The 22,500-nt window shown below is 50.3% G+C and overlaps 1 protein-coding gene across 4 annotated transcripts in view; it reads right to left on the bottom strand.

Moving 5' to 3' along the window:
• Nucleotides 1–22,500, bottom strand: part of adgrl1a (adhesion G protein-coupled receptor L1a) — a 108,434-nt gene that overhangs the window by 45,494 nt on the left and 40,440 nt on the right. For all 4 annotated transcript variants that reach the window (XM_035525300.1, XM_035525302.1, XM_035525301.1 and 1 more), the window contains exon 2: nucleotides 15,854–16,013. In XM_035525300.1, coding sequence (XP_035381193.1) covers nucleotides 15,854–15,923 — 70 coding nt within the window. In that variant the 5' untranslated portion in view covers nucleotides 15,924–16,013. The remainder of the gene's footprint in view (nucleotides 1–15,853; nucleotides 16,014–22,500) is intronic.

The raw sequence follows: 22,500 nt of genomic DNA, 5'->3' as shown, positions 1-22,500 counted from the left end.
ACACTAGAGCTAAAAGTAGCTAAACGTGGTCATAGCTGCAACAGCAGAAAAGCCAAGTGAACTGAGAGAGAGACACAGAGAGAGGGTGAAAGATAGAGAGAGAGAGAGAGAGAGAGAGAGAGAGAGAGAGGAGAGAGAGAGAGAGAGAGAGAGAGAGAGAGAGCAACATGTTAGTTGTGCTAGTATGATGGGTGATGAGTGTATAGCAGCATGTCTACATAATGAGCAGGTAAGAAGCTGGGAATGAGTGTGTCCTCCCCCATCTGGAAATACACACACTCACACTCTCTCACACACACACAAACACACACACACACTCACGCACACGCACACACGCATGCACACACACTCACTAACACACACACACACACACACACACACACACACACACACACACACTCATGCACACGCACACACGCATGCACACACCCTCTTACCCACACCCTCTCTCACATACTCTCTCAAACAACCCTCTCTCACACACACACACACACACACACACTCTCTTACACAGTCTCTCACACACTCTCTCACACACCCGCCTCTCTCTCTCACACACACACACACACACACTCACGCACACGCACACACGCATGCACACACACTCACGAACACGCACACACACACACACACTCATGCACACGCACACACACACAAGCACATACACCCTCTTACCCACACCCTCTCTCACATACTCTCTCAAACAACCCCCTCTCTCACACACACACACACACACACACACACACACACACACACACACACACACACTCTTACACACAGTCTCTCACACACTCTCTCACACACCCGCCTCTCTCTCTCTCACACACACACACACACACACACACTCTCTTACCCACACCCTCTCACACACTCTCTCACACACCCGCCTCTCTCTCTCTCACACACACACACACACACACACACACTCTCTTACCCACACCCTCTCACACACTCTCTCACACACCCGCCTCTCTCTCGTACACACACACACTTTCTCACACATGGCACAGGAGGCCTCACTTCAGCTCCCTGTCAGCTAATAAGCTGTAGAGCAGACAGAGAACAGCCACACCTGCTTCACCACACCTGCCACCTCCTACCTGCTCCACTCTATTCAGCACGGAGAGAGGGAGAGAGAGAGGGAGAGAGAGAGAGAGAGAGAGAGAGAGAGAGAGAGGAACTCACAGGGTCGTGTTAACAGAAGAAACTGAACGGAGACATAAAAAGTGACAAAAGGAAAGGTTGACAGAAGGAGAGAGAAGAAGAGCAGAGCTGCTGAGGAGCGGAGAGTGCTGACTTCCACCCCCGCCAGTCCTGGCCCCTGCCTTCGGAGCCCACGGCACAACGCGCCTGCCGGAACTCTCCGTGGTGCTCAGTGGAGTCCGGGCAGAGCTGCTGGTGAGTTTTACAGCCAGAATTACCCGCCAGTGAGCACCGGAGGACCGAGGTGACGGTAAAAGACAGATTAAGGCCCAGTTTGTCCGCATTCGCACGGCACCACAGTTCAAACTCGGCTGGCACCGCTACGCACCGGGAAACCTTGTCCCTGACTAGCGGAAGGCCTTAGACAAGCAAGCTAAGCTGGGAGCTCTCCGTGGTGCTGAACGCCCGTCAACTGTTGTACACCTCAAAGTGCTCTCCGAAAGACTGATGTAACAGCCAGTCCTCAGCTGACAGATTTGCACATTCAGAGGAGGATGCACCCAAGTCTGGCTCAATGCAGAGGGGGCCTCAGCCCGGGAATAGCAGCTGCCTGTCCCTTGCGTCTCTCCAGCACACTGCGCTCGCTGTCTCCCTGCTGCTCTCGCCTGGACGCCTCTTCTAAGACATCTTCCACCGCAAAGCTTCGGCCAGCTGTGCAGGCGAATCGTTAGTGGGGACCGGGGGGGGGGGGTGGTCTAGGGTGTAGGGAGGGAGGTGTAGGGAGCAGGAAGGAGGGAGGGAGGGAACAAAGAGCAGGGTGGGAAGGTGTAGTCAGTAGGGTGGACGGAGAAAACGGGGCAGCCAGGCTGGTTACTGGTTATACGGACATTAGTCAAAACTGAATATGTGAAGGGTGGCATTACTATGCACACATGCACTCCAATATGTAGTGCATGTATGACAAGTGTTCACACACACACACACACACACACACACACACACACACACACACACACACACACACACACACTGTCACAACTGGCCACTCCCTAGCATCCTGTCATCATGGTTACTCTGTCTCATGTCTTTATTTTGCTTTTCTCCATTGTTGAGTTTCCTCGCCTTTCACTGGTGTCACCTGTGTCTTGTTGATCCTCATTAGTACATGCATTTAAACCCCGCGTGTGTTCAGTCTTGTGGCTGATCATTGTGATTCCAGGCCTTTGTCATGTTTGTGCTGCCTGTGGTAGTTCTAGCCTGTTGTGTTCATGTTACTGTTCTAGTGTTCATGCTGCCTGTGTGTTACTGTTCTAGTCGTGTTCACGCTGCCTGTGTGTTACTGTTCTAGTCGTGTTCACGCTGCCTGTGTTACTGTTCTAGTCGTGTTCATGCTGCCTGTGTGTTACTGTTCTAGTCGTGTTCACGCTGCCTGTGTGTTACTGTTCTAGTCGTGTTCACGCTGCCTGTGTGTTACTGTTCTAGTCGTGTTCACGCTGCCTGTGTTACTGTTCTAGTCGTGTTCATGCTGCCTGTGTTACTGTTCTAGTCGTGTTCACGCTGCCTGTGTGTTACTGTTCTAGTCGTGTTCACGCTGCCTGTGTGTTCACGCTAGCCGTGTCCTGTTTTAGTGTGTTTCTATTTAGCCTGTTTAGTTATTTTCATGTTTTTCATGTTTTTGTTTCTTTTTTATCCTGTTTCTCTCCGTGTTGGTATTTTGACCCTGGACTGTTCTAACTACTGTGAGTCTGGATTCTCCCCTAATAAATCTCGCTCTTCTCAACGAAACCAGCCGCCTTGTAATCGCTCCACATTACACACACACACACACACAAACCTTGAATTCAGATTCAGCACATCTGTCCATGCTAGTTGCCTATATTTCCCATGAGCCTCCAGCAGCAGGAAGGCGGGCATCAGTGGCTAATCTCTGTCTTCCAGCGCCTTGGTATCAGTCTCCATCTTAATCTGTGTTCTCCCGCACAGTGCTCACCTGCTGGCCCACATCGTCCATCAGTACTGGATTAGCTCCAGGACAGTACTGGATTAGCTCCAGGACAAGCTCTCCCAACCTACAAAGATGCTATCTAAAACACCACAGCACCACAGATGGGACCGCAGGGGCTAATTGGAATAATCCATAGGAAAATTGTGGCTTGTCAGGGGATAAACAGAGAAAGCCATCATTTTTCCAATGATCAGGAATATTTACAGTGTGATTTCTTTTCTCAGATTTTCTTCTTCTGTTATATGTGTTTATACACGTGAACTAAATATAAAAAGTAAATAAATAATTAATGTTAGAAACAATAGATGAAAAAGTCTTTTCTCTAGGGTTTATTTTGGAGATAACGAATGCTTAGAAAGAGAGAGACACACACAGAGAGAGAGAGAGAGAGAGAGAGAGAGAGAGAGAGAGAGAGACATTTATGCATTTGTTCCAGATAGCTTTATATACAGTTGTTCTAATAGTTGTCTGATGGCGCTGTGTGTGTGTGCGTGTGTGTGTGTGAGAGAGAGAGGTTGTGAATAGCTTGACTAGGAGTGTGTGTAAAGAGCTGATAGTGGTATCAATGGGCATATGAGACTTGCTGGAGAGCTGACTTACCAGCCTGTTTAACCTTTAACTCTCTCCTCCTCTCTCTCTCTTCCTTTCATTTTTCATTAATCTACAATTTCTGCTAGCTCATACCTTGACCAGGGAAACTTTATGCAGTAAACAGGGCCCAAGCAAGTTCTGTAGAGAACTTAATCCCACAAACACACGCAGGCACACGCAAACACACGCAGGCACACGCAGGCACGTGCCCTCTCTCTTCCTACTTTTCAGCTTCCTTACACTCTCTGCCTTCCCTTTATTTTTACTCTCCTTCTTTCTCTCCTTCCCTCTCTCCCTCTCTCACACGCTTCCTCTCCAAGCATGTATCCATCCCCTTCTTGCTGTCTCTCTCTCACTCTCTCTCTCTCTCTAAGGAGGTGAGGAGGTGAGGTCGAGGAGGGGAGGCGCACGTGTCACTCTGGGGCAGCTGGTGTGAAGGAGCTGAGACTGGTGTCTTCCTAATGGAGACCCCATTCTCATTAAGAGTAGAGGAGACGGCTGATTGGATTTGACTCATTATCCAAATACAGTAATTAAAGCCTGAGGGTGGAGAGAGCAGGACCCTGAGACACGAACACACACACACACACACACACACACACACTCACACTCACACACACACACACACACACACACTCACACACATGCTGTGTGTATACACAGACACACAAATACCTACATACACACACCTCCTTGTATGAATGGAAAGACCAGAGAAGACGCAGGCAGGGGAGACCACGTCCTGGAACACACCATTAACTCTACCAAGTCGGAGTCTACGCCAGATCCCAACGTCTCCGCCTCGCACCGTAACAAGTGCCCGCGCGCAGGACTTGATCCGCTAACGACTCATATATACCCCTCTGCTGAATGGAGCTAGCGATCAGCTGCGCATGTTGAGGGAGAATCTAGCCAACACGGAGATCACGTGAGCGTTGACGGCGAGGAGAGCGCTGGAAGTCGTCCTGAATTTCTGCTGCGCTCCATGATTCTCTCTGCCACCCTAAATTATTAATCGGGCTGAGGGTGACGACAGCCTCCCAAGATATCAGCCGAGGTGAATATGAAAGGAAACCTAGCCGCTAGAGAAAGACCACGACAGCGAAGATGTAGTTGTAGCTGACGATGTAGCCTGTGATGTAGTTACTAGAGGAAGTGATGTAATGTGCGGGGGACGGTAATGCAGCCGTTCCGCTTTGCCCTTTCACCCGGATTTACATGTGATGGCCCAGAGGCCAAACAGGTCCATAAACCATTCGGTTAACTGAAAACCGGCACGGAAGTTGGACAGAAAACCCGGACTGAACCCGGATTTGTGGGCCACATTTTCCTGTAGCGCAGCAACTGTGGCTGATCAGAGGAGTGACGTACCTTACAGGTGATTTCGTCCAATCACTGGCGCACTGATGAAGGGAATAGTAGAAGTGTGGCTACCCATAGTGAAGTGTGTGAGACTGCAGGGAAGGTAGTGCAGCCCATTGAGGAAGGACTCCATCAGCCTTGCCATGATTGGCTCGGGAGTGCGGACCTTCCGAACAGATCTCAGCTGCAGTATGGCTGATTAGCACTTAGCTCTCTCCTCTGAAACCGCACAGCCAAAATGGCCGCCGCAGCCAGAGAACAACAGACCTGCTCGAGGCACGAAGGGAGGAGAGCAGAGGGTGGAGAGGGTGGAGGGACAGAGGGTGAGCCGGGATGAGGAGCCGCTCCATGCCACCGCTCGAGAGTCACGATGAGACGAGACGAGAGGAGACGAGAGGAGGCCAGGCAAGAGATGAGGCTGAGTGGGCGGGTTCCCTGCCAAGGAGTGAGGGAGAGCCAAACTGACACAAGTCCAGAGGAGAGAGAGAGAGAGAGAGAGAGAGAGAGAGAGAGAGAGAGAGAGCGAGAGAGGGCGAGAGAGAGAGGGAGAGAGAGAGAAATAGTGAGAGAGAGAAGGATAGAGGGAGAGAGAGAGAGAGAGAAAGAGAGAGATAGAGAGAGAGAGGGAGGGATAGAGAGAGAGGGAGAGGGAGGGATAGAGAGAGAGGGAGAAAGAGACAGGGGGCTAAGGCAGAATCCGGGAGAACAAATAAATGAGCAAACAAAGTGTGAAAAAAGGCAGAAAAAGAATGGAATGGAAAAAATGGAAAAAGAAGTGAAGAAAAACGGCATGAGGGGGAGAGATGGAGAGGCGGAGAGGCGAAGAGGTGCCGCATGTCTGAAGAACGAACCCCTCGCCCACAGCGATTACGCCTTCACCCACAGCAGGAGGAGGGCGTGTGAGAGGCAGAGATAAGGACACAAAGCCTCCCTTTAGCGGAGGGCCGCGGTCCCCTTCAGGTGGAGCGGCTGGAGGGCTCCAGGGACCCCGCGCTCTCTGAGCCTGCCAGCTGGTCACGATCACTCGCGCCTGGCCCCGGGGTCCCGCCATCACCCGCGCAGAACCCAATTACGGCCCCCACAGACCCCAATAACACGCGCACCCCCCTCCCTGTCAAAGTCACCGCGGTGGACACTTGAGTGCCTCCTCGTCCTCAATCTCGTTCACGCTAGGCCCAAGAGGTGAGGGGCAGAGCTCTGTGGGCAGCAAGTGAAGAAAAAAAAACAAGCAGCGTGGCCTGGACGAGACAGAGGCTTTGATGAATGGGAGGGGTTGGAGGTGGGGTGGGGGTGGGCTGTCAGAATGCCTGACAAAAAAAACAAAACAAGAAACTTTGTGTTTATGAAGACAGCAGATGCACACACTGGCCCAGAAGAAACAGAGTGAAGATTAACACCTCCTGCCTGAGAAGATCACCCCACCAGTACCTCAGCTCACAAACCAGCTCACAAAATAGAGGCTAGGGGAGAGAAACTACTGTGATTTTTTCAGAGTTACTCTCACCCTTTCAGGAAGCAGCAAACACAGGATATAAACAAAGTGTGCGGGGCCGAGGGTAAATCCAGCAACAGCCAGCCCTGCTGAAGAGCTTCTGGCAGACCAGGCGGCAGGAGCTAACAACGCCGGTGTTAGAGTTGGCACTGCCAAGCCTACGGCGAGAGCACACTGCAGAGAGAGTAAGGTCAGAGGGAAAAATGGAGAGAGAGTGGGAAATGGGGGAGTTAAGAGAGAAAGAGAGAGAAAAAAAAGAGAGGGGGAGAGAGAGATGGGGCAAGGAGAGAGAGAGAGAGAGACAGAGAGACAGACAGAGAGAGAGAGAGAGAAAAAGAGAGGGAGAGAGACAGACAGAGAGAGAGAGAGAGAGAGAGAGAGAGACAGACAGAGAGAGAGAGAGAGAGAGAGAGAGGGAGAGAGAGAGAGACAGAGAGAGAGAGAGGTCCTTTTCTTCCTCCAGGCAGTCACAGCAGCCTATGCAATTGCTGTTGTCACAAGGATGTATACAGAGAAAAGAGGGTGTAGCGATCGTCTCCTCAGCCAATCACATTTCCATCAGCCTTTTCAACAGCTGCACTTACCAGAATGCTGCACTGCAAAAATAGCACAGATGTGTCTACACTATTGTGCACAGCTTTGAAAACATTATGGCGCACGGGGGTTGGGCGCCGTGAGGTTGACACTCCACCACCCCTTCCAGCAGGAAAGGGCGGAGCCAGCTATGACTCACTGCATGTAGCCTATAATTAAACATGTTGGTGAACTACTACACAAAGGATGGTAGTTATGTAACTGTTAGTAATCATATCTCTTTACCTCCATACAGTATCATAACTATGTTTAACAAGGATGTTATTCTGCGCCTTCTGTGTCCTCTGAAAAAAAAAACAAAACCCAGATTCCTGCACTAAGTTCTCCGGGTTCTCATCACAGTGACTCAAGTTTCACAAAAATATCAACACTTCATGCTTTCTCATTCAGCTCATGCTGCCTCACTTCTGCAAGGCCCCTCCCTCTTCACGGGTCCTACTCCCGTACTCCTGCACAAGGCCGTGGGCTCAGAGTCCAGAATCACCAAACACACATTTCCACATAACAGGGCTAGCTGTGTGTTGTAATGCTGCATGCAACCACAGGTTCAGGCCCGGGAAGTTTTCCTTCCACTGCCTGAATTTGCAGTCTGAGCAGGCAGAATTATTAGCATTTTTTAAAGCTGGTTAAAGCCAGTAGGACTTTTACTTTTTTTTTTTTCTTTTTTTTTTTATCTTGGCAGGACTTTTACTTTTGAAGCTGAACTTATACACCCCGGTATGTGACAGTGTTTACACACCCACAGAGGTAGAGCCTGGAGAGAGTATGTTTTTTACAGTGTGTGTGTGGGTGTGTGAGAGTGCGAGAGAGAGAGAGAGAGAGAGAGAGAGAGAGAGAGAGAGAGGAAACGAGAAAGAGAGAGTGGGAGAGAGGAGACGTAGCAGGCCCGACGGCACCACAGATGGCTGGGTGTCTGTCAAGAGGAGACACGACCCGCCCCATCCAGGAGTCCGTCAGGAGGGACGGGTGTCGGGAAGACAGGCCCCTCTGGGTGCAGCCCGCCCAATCCAGGAGTCCGTCAGGAGGGACGGGTGTCGGGAAGACAGGCCCCTCTGGGTGCAGCCCGCCCCATCCAGGAGTCCGTCAGGGGGGACGGGTGTTAGTCGGCTGCCCTGTCACTCCGTTAGTCACTTCATTAACCTCTCCACACACTGATGCGCAGCCTCTCCTCGCGCACGGTGCCTCCCGCCCCTTTTTAATTCCCTTGCACCACGGGCGATGTGTTTATGTGCTTAAAGCACAGCGACACGTTCGTTACTCGTGACCATGCGACCGAAGCCGGCGTGTTCGGCATATGGTGAGTGTTTATACATCGGAATGCCACAGCAGCTGAGTACGACCGGCACGGGGGAGGAGGCGTCACCTGCTTTGAAGGGCGCCTTGGTGTCAGAGCGCGCTGCACCAACACTGGCACACACTGTCAGTGTATACCAAGCTTGAGAGATATTAAAATATAGTCTCGAGGCGTGCAGGATCATAGACATAAGTGTCTTAAAGTCCCTCTCCTGTCATCAATTAAATGCCTAAAAACACATCTCTGTTTGACAAAATTACATATTTATAAGTTGTTCCCCAGAAGAAAAAAAATCTCCTAATATCTTAAACGTGCACTCTACACGTTTGCCTTCGTTCAATAAGCGCAGATTTATGAATATGCAAATAGGGCCCACCTCTGTCTCCACCCACCCCAGCTCTATCTTAGCGGCTCACCTTCAACCCTGCTCATCAAACACAAAACTGAGCCTGTTTTCCTAATCGCTGCTACACAACGGTCAGTGGTTATATAAGAGAACCTGCCGTTGACCTGGAACGTGAATCACAAGAAGAAGAGCACACGGTACGGGGTCGCCTACACGCCGATGTGTCAGAACGGTAACACAGCTAACAGCTAGTTCAGGTTTCACTCTCTACGACATTAGAAATGTAACAAGAACAGATAAGAGCTTTTGGTTCGATTCGGTTATCAGACAGCTAATAACGTGTTGTAAAGGTAAACATCCACAAGCACCGATAGGACGAAACGCTTTGAACGCCTGGATTAGCCTTACCTGGCTAACGCTAACGCTAGCCTCTCATGAGCACGCCCTTTATCCTGACACGCTTTCTTCATGAACAAGCCCGAAGTCTGAAGAAGTGTCAGAACTCTCGTAATGAATATGGCCGTCATCTAATCGGCTTGGCTGACACACAGTTGTTGTTGTTTTTGTAACATTCTTCATTAACATCTCCGAGTCGTATAAAGTGTCTTGTCAGCATCTGACATGAGTCATGGAGAAACTCAGCAGGCTAACGTCGGAAATTGTCTAGCACGCTGCAGATTTGTCAAGGGATAAAACGCAAGAAGAAAAACCCTGTAGTTGACCCTCATGTTGGCTCACACTTGCTGTGTCCCCGGGATAAACTGATGGCACAGCACCAAATCCTCAACGTACGGTTTTTCTGAAAAACCTTTTCAAAGATACTGTGGACAACGGCCACTGCTGGACGTCTGGCTGGGACCTGACTTTCCCAAATAAAATGCGCCTCTGATATTATGCCTCTCTGATTTTCATTCTTTTGGAAATACGTTAAGGAATATGTTTTCTCATTTCGCAACTTTGCGACCAGAAATAGAACACGTGTTTGCCATTGTTTTGAAAATAGTGAAACTTAGCTTGCAAAATACACTACACCTGACCTCTCCTTTGCTCGTTTCACTGTGGCATCATGCTACTGACATGGAAAGCCCCACCCCACAACTTGACGAGATCGGTTTTCTAGATTTGTGACCGATGAAACCGTGGCCGTCTGAATCTGCATTTTTGAGTCATTGGTACGCTAGAGTTCAAACGCTGAAATGCTCAGCCATGACGTTGACTGCGTACTTCACACATGGACATAACAAGGTTTAAAATTTGATTTTCAATGGAGGGGGTATTTAGGGTGTGTAGATACGTATGGTCTACAAGCTTAGTGTACATTTCAGAGTGTGTGTGTGAGTGTGTGTGTGTGTGTGTGTGTGTGTGTATATATATATATATATATATATATATATATATATATATATATATATATATATATATATATATATATACATACACACACACACGCGCGCGCGCGCCCGCGCGCTGTCTGAAACTGAACTAAAATATCAACGTTATTCGACCATGAGGCAAGTGAAAAGCACAGGCGAGCTTTCCGGTATAGCGCGTCGGAATACTAACACACACCCCGGTATTTTCACCAGGTACGCTATACATAGCCCCTCGCGCTCCCGCGTGCATTGGGATTTTCGACAAGACAGTATGAGTAGGTTTTAGAGAGCGCGTGGGGTTGAAAATAGCAATGGCGCTCCCCCGTTGTGAGTCATAACCGAGGATGGCGTCCTGTTCCATCTCCATTCCGACCTCTGTCCACCTATTTGCCTGATCCTAGCGGAGGATAATTACACGCCCACCCTTCTGCCTCGTGCCACCGTGCCTCACTGGAGAGTAAACCGGTTTAACGGGCATGTCACTCTGAACGGAACCGTTACTTCTGTGAAGTAACTAAACCTCAATCGGTAGATGGCAGGCTATTGTGAACTAGCATTCTTCTAGCACCCGGATCTGGAAGTTCAGACTAGTGTATCGATTTGCGTATCACTCTAATCCTTATCCGCGCCAATGTGACTGGGGGAGGGATTGGTTGCATACATATTCTAAAAATGGCTCCGGTCCAAGAACCACCGCCCATACAGTGTAACCTAACCTGCAGCTCCACGGTGAAATACAGAGCAAAGAGCGGGAACTGTCCGAATCAGATAAAATAGGGAAAATCTGCAAGTCTGAAGTGTGTGTAAAATTTGCGCTATAGGTCCCACTGAACCGTTTTCCTATAGGAGACTGTAAGAGTAAAAACCCGTAAGTCTTTAAAAAAAAAAAAAAAAAAAAAAAAAAAAAGGCGGCGTGTAGTCACGTGACCAAACGTAGGCAAAAGAGCTTTAATCATGCTGGGCCCGAGGCTACTCGAGGTAGGTAAGATCAGTTGGAATACGTGGTTCTAGATTTCTCCGTCTGCTTCTGGAACGGATGAGTCCCTAACACAGACTAGGAACAAGACTAGTGCCCCTGTTGCTCTGTGCAGGGTTCAGGAGACAGCCCACTCAGCCCTGTCCCAAACAACTGTGGTGCTGTCGGCAGGAAGGAGCTAACATCACTTTGCTCATACCAGTGTGTGGTTTACACAGCAACTGTGCGCTGCCCAGAGTGCCTGGAGGGTGAATCGCGCGTGTGTGTGTCCTAGAACACTTGTTCTCATCTTTTCGTTGTCTACGTTCATCCTGATCTGTCTGTTTTTACCACTCCTAAACCTTCCTCTATAAAATATCAGAACTCTGCCCTTGCCTGGTAGCTGGGGGCTAGTGCTACCGATTATTAAATTTAAGAATGAAATGCATACACACACACACACTCTCCATAATTTCCCCAGACTTTACATAAATACATACAGCAGAGAACACTGCAATTTCATGTCTATATTGTAACATCATGGAGAAAGTGGAGATCTGGATGTAAAGATAATGAGAATGTGGCCACTGTAACGGCAACACACAGGTACATTCATATAGCAGAGAACATCATCACTGCTACATGTCATAACAGCAGACATAAAACAGATAATGCACACACACACACACACACACGCACACGCAGTGCCATCTTCAAAGACCCATTTGAAAGAAGCCAGCTTTGCCACCCAGTAACCCTCCCCCCCTCCTGTCCCAATATATATTCAAAGGCCATCCATTAACCTTTCACTCTCACAGGCCTGCCTGTGATCTAAGCTCTCAGAACAGGGCTTTGAAGAGCAGGCCTACACGCTGGAGTCAGGCAGACAGGAAGAGACAGAGACAGACAGAGAGCGTTGAGAGAGACAGATACGCTGAGCCGGAGGGTGAGGGTGATGGAAATAGAGGTGGGAGCTTGGAGTTGACTAAGAAAATTAAGACGGAAACAGATGAGGAGACGGAGAAGAAAAGGAGCAGGGCTGGAGAGAAAGGGAGAAGGAGAAAGAGTGGTAAGAGGAGAAAGAAGGGTGACTCGAGGCAGAGCGGGAGGAGAGGAGGCATGTGTCTGAACACACGGCCACGAGCTAGACGGCATGGCGCACTCCGGGCTCCACCCCTGGCGTGACTGGGCCTCTCCACCCAACAGCCACCTGCTGGGTGGGTGTCAGAGGTGAAGAACGTGTGACGTGGAGGCGGGGCGTGAATTCGTGACACGAAAGCAGGGGCGTGGACGCAGCGCTGGGCGAGTCGCGCGCGTGCCGCCAGGGATGGGTGGTGGTGGGGGGTGTCTGACAAAGCGCCATCATCATCAAACACTTATCAGAGGAAACACTCGTGCTGAAAGGAGCTGAAAACATCTGGGACTTCAGAGGCGGAATGACAGGCTGGAGCATGGAGGGCAAAAAGGGGAGGAAGAGAGGAGGGAGCGCTGGTGAAAGCACGCAAGAGTGCGCGCTACAAGACCCTTACGCAAGAGTGCGCGCTACCAGACCCTTCCACAAGAGTGCGCGCTACAAGACCCTTACACAAGAGTGCGCGCTACAAGACCCTTACGCAAGAGTGCGCGCTACCAGACCCTTCCACAAGAGTGCGCGCTACAAGACCCTTACACAAGAGTGCGCGCTACAAGACCCTTACGCAAGAGTGCGTGCTACCAGACCCTTCCACAAGAGTGCGCGCTACAAGACCCTTACACAAGAGTGAGCAGAACACCACGGTTTAGGCACATGCGATAGGAAGACAGATTGGGCCAGTCAGAGAGCGGCTGGTTCTGTAATCCCACACACACGCACACACACAAAAGAAACCCTCCCTGCGTTAAGCTTCCCCGTGCGCCGGTGAGCCTGTCTCTCATCCTATTAAAAGGGCCTAATGCTATTTCACGGCCGGGCGTGGACTCGTGGCGCCGGCGCCCCCCCTCCCCCTGTTTCTCAGCCTGGTTACGGGGAGGTGCGTGGCGGGCCGTCTGCCTGCCTGCCGGCGCCAGGGAACGCTGCCTCCCTGGATCACCCATGGGGTCTGTCGGACCATCTCGTCCGCGACACAGACAAACACACCGCACGCCGATAGGCACCTCCCGCGAGACAATCTGCCCACGCGGGATGAGACTGATGTCTATGGGAATAGGAGCCCATGCACGGAAGAGAAAGGGGAATCTTCTGGGATTCTTCTGGGATTTTTGGGAGCTGGCCATGTTGAGTAGTTGGGCAGTGGAGGCACCGTGCTTGGTACGGGGGGAGCGAACCACCGGGTTGGTGAGACTGGGTTGGACTGGGTTGCCGGGTGATGTACCTGGTGGGAGGACTGGTTGGACAGATCACAGTAGATTGGTACACTGGACAAGGGGGTAATTGGTTGCTACATTGGGGAGGGGTAATAGAATTTTGTGTTGGGTACTGGGGAAATAGATGGTAGAGTTGGATTGGGGACTATAGGTTGCTGTACTAGGTAGGTGGTATAGATTGCTATGTGAGGTGATAGGCTGCTGTACTGTGTAGGAGTAACAGATTGCTGTGTTGGGTAGGGGGGTAATAGGCAGCTGTACTGAGTAGGGGGCGATATGTTGCTGTACTCTGAGGGGTAATAGATTGCTGTGTTGGGTAGGGGGGTAATAGGCTGCTCTACTTGGTACGAGGGTAAGATTCTAGGTTGGGATCACACTCCTATTCTGCAAAGGTGTGTAAGATTTATAAAGTTAAATCCATCACTTCGTATCACCCAGTTGACTTCACTAATTAATTCTACCCGCTGGCTTGAGCTAATTAGCAAGTCCAGGTGGTTGGAACAAAATGTTGGGAGGACTTTTATTTTGTGAACCTGAACTATCTGTCTCTGTTGCTGTGATCCCCAATGAGTGAATGTGGGGGTGGGGGTGTGCGGCATTAAAGCCTAGCTGTATTAGAACGTGTACACTAATGCGTGATGATGGTTCAGGTCTTTAGGTTAGCGGTGATTATAGCCTTACTAATCTCAACTAGACCCACCTCCTGCTCCCCGGCACAAACCCACTCGCACTAATGCACTAATGCACTCGAACACGTGGAGAACACACACTCATAGACTGCACATCTGAGAACACATACTCATAGGTTACACATCTGAGAATACACACTCATAGGTTACACATCTGAGAACACACACTCATAGACTGCACATTTGAGAACACACACTCATAGACTGCACATCTGAGAACACACACTCATAGGTTACACATCTGAGAACACACACTCATCAGTTACACATCTGAGAACACACACTCATAGACTGCACATTTGAGAACACACACTCATAGACTGCACATCTGAGAACACACACTCATAGGTTACACATCTGAGAACACACACTCATCAGTTACACATCTGAGAACACACACTCATAGGCTACACATCTGAGAACACACACTCATAGGTTACACATCTGAGAACACACACTCATAGGTTACACATCTGAGAACACACACTCATAGACTGCACATTTGAGAACACACACTCATAGACTGCACATCTGAGAACACACACTCATAGGTTACACATCTGAGAACACACACTCATCAGTTACACATCTGAGAACACACACTCATAGGCTACACATCTGAGCGCTGGGTTTTTGCCCTTGAAAGTCAATCTGAATATGCCAGTTAGTGTATAGGGACAATTTTAGTGTGTGCAGGCAGAGGAGAAAGAGAGGGCAGAGAAATTGTGTGTCTGTGTGTGTGTGTGTGTGTGTGTGTGTGTGTGTGTGTCCATATGCCCACCTAAAGCTTCCTTATTCCTGCAGGCTGTCCATGTGAAGCAGAGGAACCTTGATAACGCTCAATTGATTACTAATGCATTATTAATACTACTCTAAACGTAGGTCACAGCCAAAGAGCTCTGGGCTCTCTCTCTCCCTCACACACACACAGGTTTAATGAAGCAGCTTGATGCTGGGGCAGAGCATGTCCATTGGAACAGTGATCACGGTACATCAGCTCAGCACACCATGCTGGGATGACGGGAAGCTGGGTGGGTGATAGCCAGCACACACTCCCAGAGCAGCTCAGCACAGCTCTGTCAGCTCCACCCCCACCGCAGTTTAAGACTCGCTCTTTAGACACGTCTCTTCTTCCCGCTCACACACACACACACACCCTTACTTTTTCATTTTTCTTCCAATACCCTAATCTGTATCGCTTTGATACCCTAATCTGTATTGCTTTCTCTCCCTCCCTCGCTCTGTTTCTCTCTCTCTCTCTCACCCTCCCTCTCTCCATCTCTCACACTCCCTCTCTCTCTCTTCTCGGCCTAGGCCCCAGTTGGGGCACAGCAGATGGTGTGCCAGTGTCCGTGTGGAAGGGTACCGGCTGGATGACCTCCTTTGACCCCCCCAGGCCTTTAACCCCCCCCCCCACACACACACACCAACAAATATCAAAGCCTGAGTTCTCCTGCCGTTACCATCACACCAGCTGCCGCACCCAGTCACACACACACACAGAGTGTACGACATGTTTATGGAGAAACGCACAAACAAGGCACCATTTGGCTCAGTGCACATGCACGGGTTGTCCTGCACATACACACACACCCACGGGCACAGGGCAGTTGGCTGTAGTCAGCAGTACCATGCCGCAGGAATGAGAGTAGGACACAGTACCAACCTTGGGCAGAGGGGACGATGTTGCTGAGGGCGATAGCGCAGGTGCAGAGGACCCAGAGAGGCGGAGCCATGTCGGCGGCAGAGCGGGGTGAGGAGGGGTAACAAGCAGACACTTTAGAGGGTCCCTCCGCTCTCCTCAAACCCTCCAAACGTGGAAGAACCTGGGAACAAGACAGACACAAAGAGGGAAGTGCAGATAGAACGTGATAGAGAGAGAGAGAGAGAGAGAGAGAGAGAGAGAGAGAGAGAGAGGGATGAGGTCAATACTAATAGCAGGACTTCAGTCGTTCAGTAACAGCTCTGCCATTCCACTTGGCTTTTTTTTTCCGTTTCCTGCCAGTGAAGTGCACGCTCATGCAAATCCTGGTGGGAGTGTCTCAACAGTCCCACCACCGATGACAAAGAGATAGCCCAGACGGGTCCAGCCAGGCTGGAGGGTGGGGGTGGAGGTGGTGTCTCAGCTCTTCCTGCTTGAGATCCCTGCGACAGGGCATGGAGCTTGTGCAGGCCGCGTGCCAGGGCATAGACCGGCACCAACGCAGCAGGAGAGATGGAGACATAGGCACTGGACAGAGAGATGGCCATGTAGAGGGACAGAGGTAGACAGTGGACAGTGGTGAGTCTCTGGTGCCTCAAGGATGCTACACATCTCATTTGCCTAATGAAATAAAGGAGAATGTGGAAGTCTCTGAGTGTGTGTGTGTGTGTGTGTGTGTGTGTGGTGTGTTCTTGAAGTTTTATCCTCTTCCCCCAGGGCTGCAGAAAGAGCCACTGATGGAGGCGCTGACGGAGGCAATTGTAGAGGCTCTGATGGAGGCAATGCATGACTCGAGCTCAGAGATGGAGGTGTTGATGGAAGACCTGATGGAGGCACTGATGGAGGCACTGCAGGACTCGAGGTAATACGACGCGTGCTGAGCCTCTGATAGAACAGACAGATTGTGCTGCGTGTTTATAGGGAGACAGCCAAGGTGTGTGACTCAGCGTGTGTGTGCGTGTGTGCGTGAATCCTTAAGGGGTTTTACTTTGATCCTTCTAACCCTCTACCCTCTCTTCTCATCAATCTTTGCAAGTCATAGATGGGAAAAATAGATCTGTGCTGAAAAAAGCAGGGCCATCAACACACACACACACACACGCAAATGAGTATGCTTAACCATAAAATCACACGGCACACAAACCAAAGGAAACACGCTACTCACTCTGGCTCTGGTGTGTGCGTACACACTCTGGATGTAGTGTGTGTGTGTGTGTGCCTGCACAGCTGGGCTGTTGCTTGGAACTGGCAGGTTTCTGGTGTTTAATGAGAGACCCAGAGAGAGCCCGCACCTCCTCTCTCATTCCCACTCCCTTCCATTCCGTCTCTCCGCTCCAGCGTCTAACTCATCGCTCCGTCCGCATGGCTGGTGCTGCTCCCGTCCCCGCCTCCTAGCACTCCGTCTGCCTGCCCCACACCTCCCCTCTCCTCCTCCTGACCTTCTCTGATATTTACTCTCCTCTCCTGTGACACAGACCAACCCACAACCACCAGCCTCAGAGACAGGGGGAGAAGGGTGGGTGGGGAGGGAGGGAGGGAGGGAGGGAGGGGGAGAGAGAGGGGGAGAGAGAGAGAGAGAGAGAGAGAGAGAGAGAGAGAGAGAGAGAGAGAGAGAGAGAAAAGAAAAGATGAATTGCGTAGGGGTGAGAAGCTATAGGGAGGGAGGGAGGGAGACACACACAAACATGTAAGAGTCAAGATGACTAACTAGTGTGACTAACAAGGCTGGGCCTCTTATTGGCAGAAGCCAGAGAAAGATGAGTAAAGAGAGAGAAGAGAGAAAAAGAGAGCGAGCGAGAGAGAGAGAGAATCCTTTTAGAGGGAAAACTAACTGCTCCTTCACCAGATAGTTGTACAAAAAAACTGAATCAGAACACCATTAGCACAGTGATACTATTAACACACATGATCACTGACTAGAAAATAAGTCGCAGCAATTTGTCACATTACAATAGTGAAGCTGTTATCAAGCGTCAAGTTTAAAAACATAATACATAATTGCGTGCTGGTGTTATACAACACGCATATGTTTGTTAAATCTGTTCCCGTCCATGGCGACGACCACGGCCAAGCAACATCAAGACGTGACGCTGGGAACACGTTGCCGGTTTGATGTGAAGGACAGACAGAGTTTCAGAAGCCTTCGAACATATGCTGAAAGAGCAAAGGTCCTGCTATATCATGATGTGTGTGTGTGGGGTGGGGGGTGGGGGGTGGAGGAAGGTGTGGATAAACAGATGGAGATGTTCACAGGCACCTTTCTCAGTGTGCTGCTAATGGACAAAGCCAGTGTGCCCCCCCGCCCCCCCCCACTCCTGTGAGGGCCACATGAGGTCTGTTTTTCTCCTGCTTTTGGAGCTGTTAATAAGAAAAAAAAATGTCTTTCAACCCTTCTCTTTTGATCCTGCCTCTGTCTGTACTCAGCACAATAGCCCTCCTGTGGTCCGCGCAGATAAATAGACGGAGGGAGAGAGGGAGAGAAACAGCCATATAAATGAGAGAGGGACTGGAGATACTGAGATAGAGAGAGAGAGAGACGGGACAGAGACGGAGGGTAAGGGACAGGCCGAGAGTGAAGCGAGTGAGAGAGATGGACAGAGGAGAGCGGACCAGTGGGACTTGGCAGTGCCTCATGACTGGTCTTACCCTCATATCCAACACTACTGACATCCCTGTTTCTTTTCTATCGGAGGGGAGCGTAATATTTTGCTGAACGCTGTGGAGATGGTAGTCTAATTCCATACTGGGGGAAGGGTAGCTAAAGGATGGAGTGCAGAGGGGAAGTGAAAGAGAGAGAGAGAGAGAGAGAGAGAGAGAGAGAGAGAGAGAGAGAGAGAGTTCAGCATGAATTTTAAACTGAACATCACTCTCATCTAATATACCTCCTTTTTCCTGCTATTCATTTAGAGACAGCCCTGATCCGAGGCAAATAACCTAATTATGTAGTTATATTAGAACATCATTATAATCACCGCTATCATTATTATCTATTCGCTTAGCCGACACACTCTTCTAGGCCACTGTACTGTACATTCATTGCACGCATGCCGCGGTTCAACACGCGTCCCGGGTCGCAGGCCCGGTGCGGGTAGAGCGCGGTAGCGCTCGTTGGAGGAGGCGTTTGTCGGCGGTGGCGGCGGCGGAGGAGAAACAGCCCATGCCTGTGTTTTCCAAAACCCATTTATATAGCAGACACAAAAATGACGCGGAGGCTGCGCTGATTGCGTGTGAATGCAGTCACTGTTATTAAAATCACGCATGACTTTTAACATGGTAAATGTGAAACGTATCACAATTTGATTGCGGTTTTTGCAAAGAAGTGCTGCGCCGCCGTTTAGTGTGTGTGCGTGCGTGCGTGTGTATGTGTATTACTTTGCATTAGGGTTTATGGGGAAGTGTAGGTAAATGTGGCCGTTAAGTGGCGGGTGCTCAGTGTGCGGTCTGGCCGTTTGCACGACTAATGGGGTGTGAGAGAGAGCACGCGTGGGAGCGAGCGTCGGGCGGCCTATACATCGTGCGCGTTTCTTTGTTTTTGTTTGGTGGGGGGGGGGGGGGGGGGGTGCGTCTAAAGGAACCACTGGCCAACGTGGCGCAGATAGCTGTGAAAAGAACTGCTGGAAGTGTAATTCATTTGTTAGCCTCATAACTAATCACTCGTCAAATTGACGTAATTATCGCACTTCTACTTCTGAATTCCACGGACACACCGTGAAACCGCATTACCGCCGCGTGCCAGGCTCTGGCTACGCTCCTCACGTTCAAATCACCGTTTTACAGAGGAAGGTATGACAGTCGCCGGTAAATCTAATCTAATGATATGCAAATTTGGTAAAAGGACAATTAGGGCCGCTCAGGCTGATGTTGACATGCGTGTCAAACCCTCGCGCCCCCCACCCGGGATGATTAGGAATTAGAGCCGATATGACTGCGTTAGCGGCAGGCCATCTACTCTGCCCAATTTGGTGTTATCCGTGCTCGGACATCATGCCCGGTGGGGAAGGTAGCCTGTTTTTGAAAATCCTTAATGGCGATGCCGCCTCGCGCTAATGTTTGGTGTCCGTAATTATTGATCCGGTTACAGGCTAAGCCACGCGGCCTCTTACGTACGATCAATTGGACAGGGCGGTGCCGATCTCCCGTGACACGCTTGATAAATGATACGAGCCAAATGTAAATGGGTTCATAAAGCCCCTGTTGTGATCTGCGTAACTCGTCGATAAATCTACTCTGACACTTCTCGGTTGCACTCCCAAATATAGAGCAACAGTAATAAAGAGGGACTCGCGCACGAAACGGAGCTTTCTCTACATAAGTAAGACCATAAAACACACCGCCACGCGCTGCGCATAGGTTAGGCATTTAGATAGGAAAACAAAACACACAAAAAGACTTAACACCCACACCGGCGCGCGAGCCGCAGAGGGCACAAGTCCTGGCCTATTCAGAGAATGTTCAGACAGCCATCTCTGCCTGCACAGAAAGTCATCTCGAACACAAGTGCCATCCCTATACTGTGGGAATCACAGTGTAACCTGTGCCCAGACAAACTGAACCTGCATGACACGGGGAAAGAATTCAAAAATAAATCGCAGCCTCCTTAATACCCGCACAAATAGGCGCTGCACATTCTCAGAGCCCATCCAGCCTGGCAGCTGTTTCCCACCCCCTACACACGCATGCTAAACCGGCAGTTAGACTACGGAAAAAGACGCGCTCGGAGGGCAGACGCACAAAGACTCAGAAACGTCCGATATTTCCTTATCCGTGTGGTCCCTAACCCGCAGAGCCAGTTTCAGACCGCCACAGATTATGTGAATAAAACTGAGATGCTCCACTCAGGCCATGCAATCTGTCACATAGAACAACACAGATTAGATCCAATTAAAGGCAGTTGGACCTGCATTAGCCTGTATGTTTAAGAAAAATGACTTTTTTTAAATAAATAAACAATGTTACTATCTACAAAAGTAAAAAAAACTTTAAATGTATGACCTCATTAACATTTGTAGAAAAAAAAGACTTTATTTAAATAGGGAATCTTTTATTAACATTATAGGCCATTAAAAATCCAAAGCTGACGAGAGGTCTTATGAAACACCCTGAAGTGGGAGATTTCCTTCCAGCAATAGCGCGTCCGCCGCTTTATTCTTGAGGCGTGTAGGTAGGCTGTCGCTGACGGCCCGTTTTCGTCATTCACGCAACAGGGAATCGAGGCGTCCGCGGTGCAACTGGTCCACCTCTAGCTAAACGTCTGTCTGTCTCCCAGCCCTTCAAGCAGGAGGCAGGCCACATGCTTCCCCAAGAACACCAGACGATTGAGACAGCAGAAAATTATCTCGGAGAGTGCTGAGCGAAGCCAGGCAGCTAGGCTCTCTCGTGTGTGTGCATGTGTTTCATGCTTGCGCGTGTATTTGTGTGTGCGCGCGAATACGTATGTTTGTGTGTGCGAGAATATGTATGTGTCTGTGTGTTTGTGTGCACCTGTGTTTGTGTGTGTGTGTGTGTACCCTTTGAAGCAACGGGATTAGCCTGTGAACTTGTTGTGTCTGTACATTTTGCACGCGCACTATTGGTAGTTCTCTCTTTCTCGCGCTTTTAAATGCTGCTGCGCAAATCATTAACATGACAGTCCTGTGTTGTACATAGCGTTCCATGGTAAATATCTGGCGCGGGTTTAAAGCTGACTGTGTCAGCATTGACGACTCCTCCATCTGCTCCCGGCAGATAGGAAACGCGACAGCGCGCAGCTCGCTAGCATTCATGCTGTAACAACGAGCGGCTAGTGCCAGGCTCTCCACCGCCCCCCCACAAAAAAGAAAACACCCTATCATTCTTTTGTGGCCACCACAGAGAACAGCCACATCCGTGCGCCAGTCCATGCGTCGAACATCAGCATAACACCACATCTACACAACTCAAACACGCCACAACGCTAACTTCGGCCGTATGGGGATTTTTTTAACGGCAAATATTACACGTATAAACAGCACCTAAGCTACGTGTGTTTATATGTCCCGACAGTGTCGCGGCGATAAAAGGCTAGGCTAGATTTCACACAATGCTGCAAGGCAGCCGACAACGACCGTGGCCTGACGTTCTCTAGCCGGCGCGCGCGATGGGCTATTCAGCGAGGCCGGCGCGAGGCCCCCCCCCCGCTCCCCCCGCTCACCGGGCTGGCCGCGCGCGGCTGCTCGAGCAGCGGCGCTACTTATTTTAGCATAAAGGCGCCACCGGAGTGCTTGATGCAGATGGGGCGCGAGCGGCGGTTGTAATGAGCCATGTGTCAGACACAATGCGTTTGATTATTGCCTCAGAGCGAGAGGTGCCGCGGAGGGGAGAAGAAAAGAAGCCGCGCCGCCTCATACATGATGTGGAAGAGACGACAGGGAGGGAGGGAGAAGCCGACCAGGTCTTCCGTGGCTCTCAAGAGACGTCTTACGCACCTTTTTGGGAAACACGCGCTCACCTGTCTTCTCGAGGAGGGCGGGCCAGTGTGTTAATTGCGAGCTCACTTCGCTCGCCGAGGCCGCGCGAGTGGAAGCGTGCGACTAGCTCGGGCGCGGGCTGACTGCAGTGCGTTCGTCGCGGTGAACCGCGTGCGTGCGTGCGTG

The sequence above is a fragment of the Electrophorus electricus genome, chromosome 4, assembly GCF_013358815.1.
Source record: "Electrophorus electricus isolate fEleEle1 chromosome 4, fEleEle1.pri, whole genome shotgun sequence".
Classification (NCBI taxonomy): domain Eukaryota; kingdom Metazoa; phylum Chordata; class Actinopteri; order Gymnotiformes; family Gymnotidae; genus Electrophorus; species Electrophorus electricus.
Note: the sequence above shows the minus strand (reverse complement) of the source record. Positions and strands in the feature narration are given on the sequence as shown.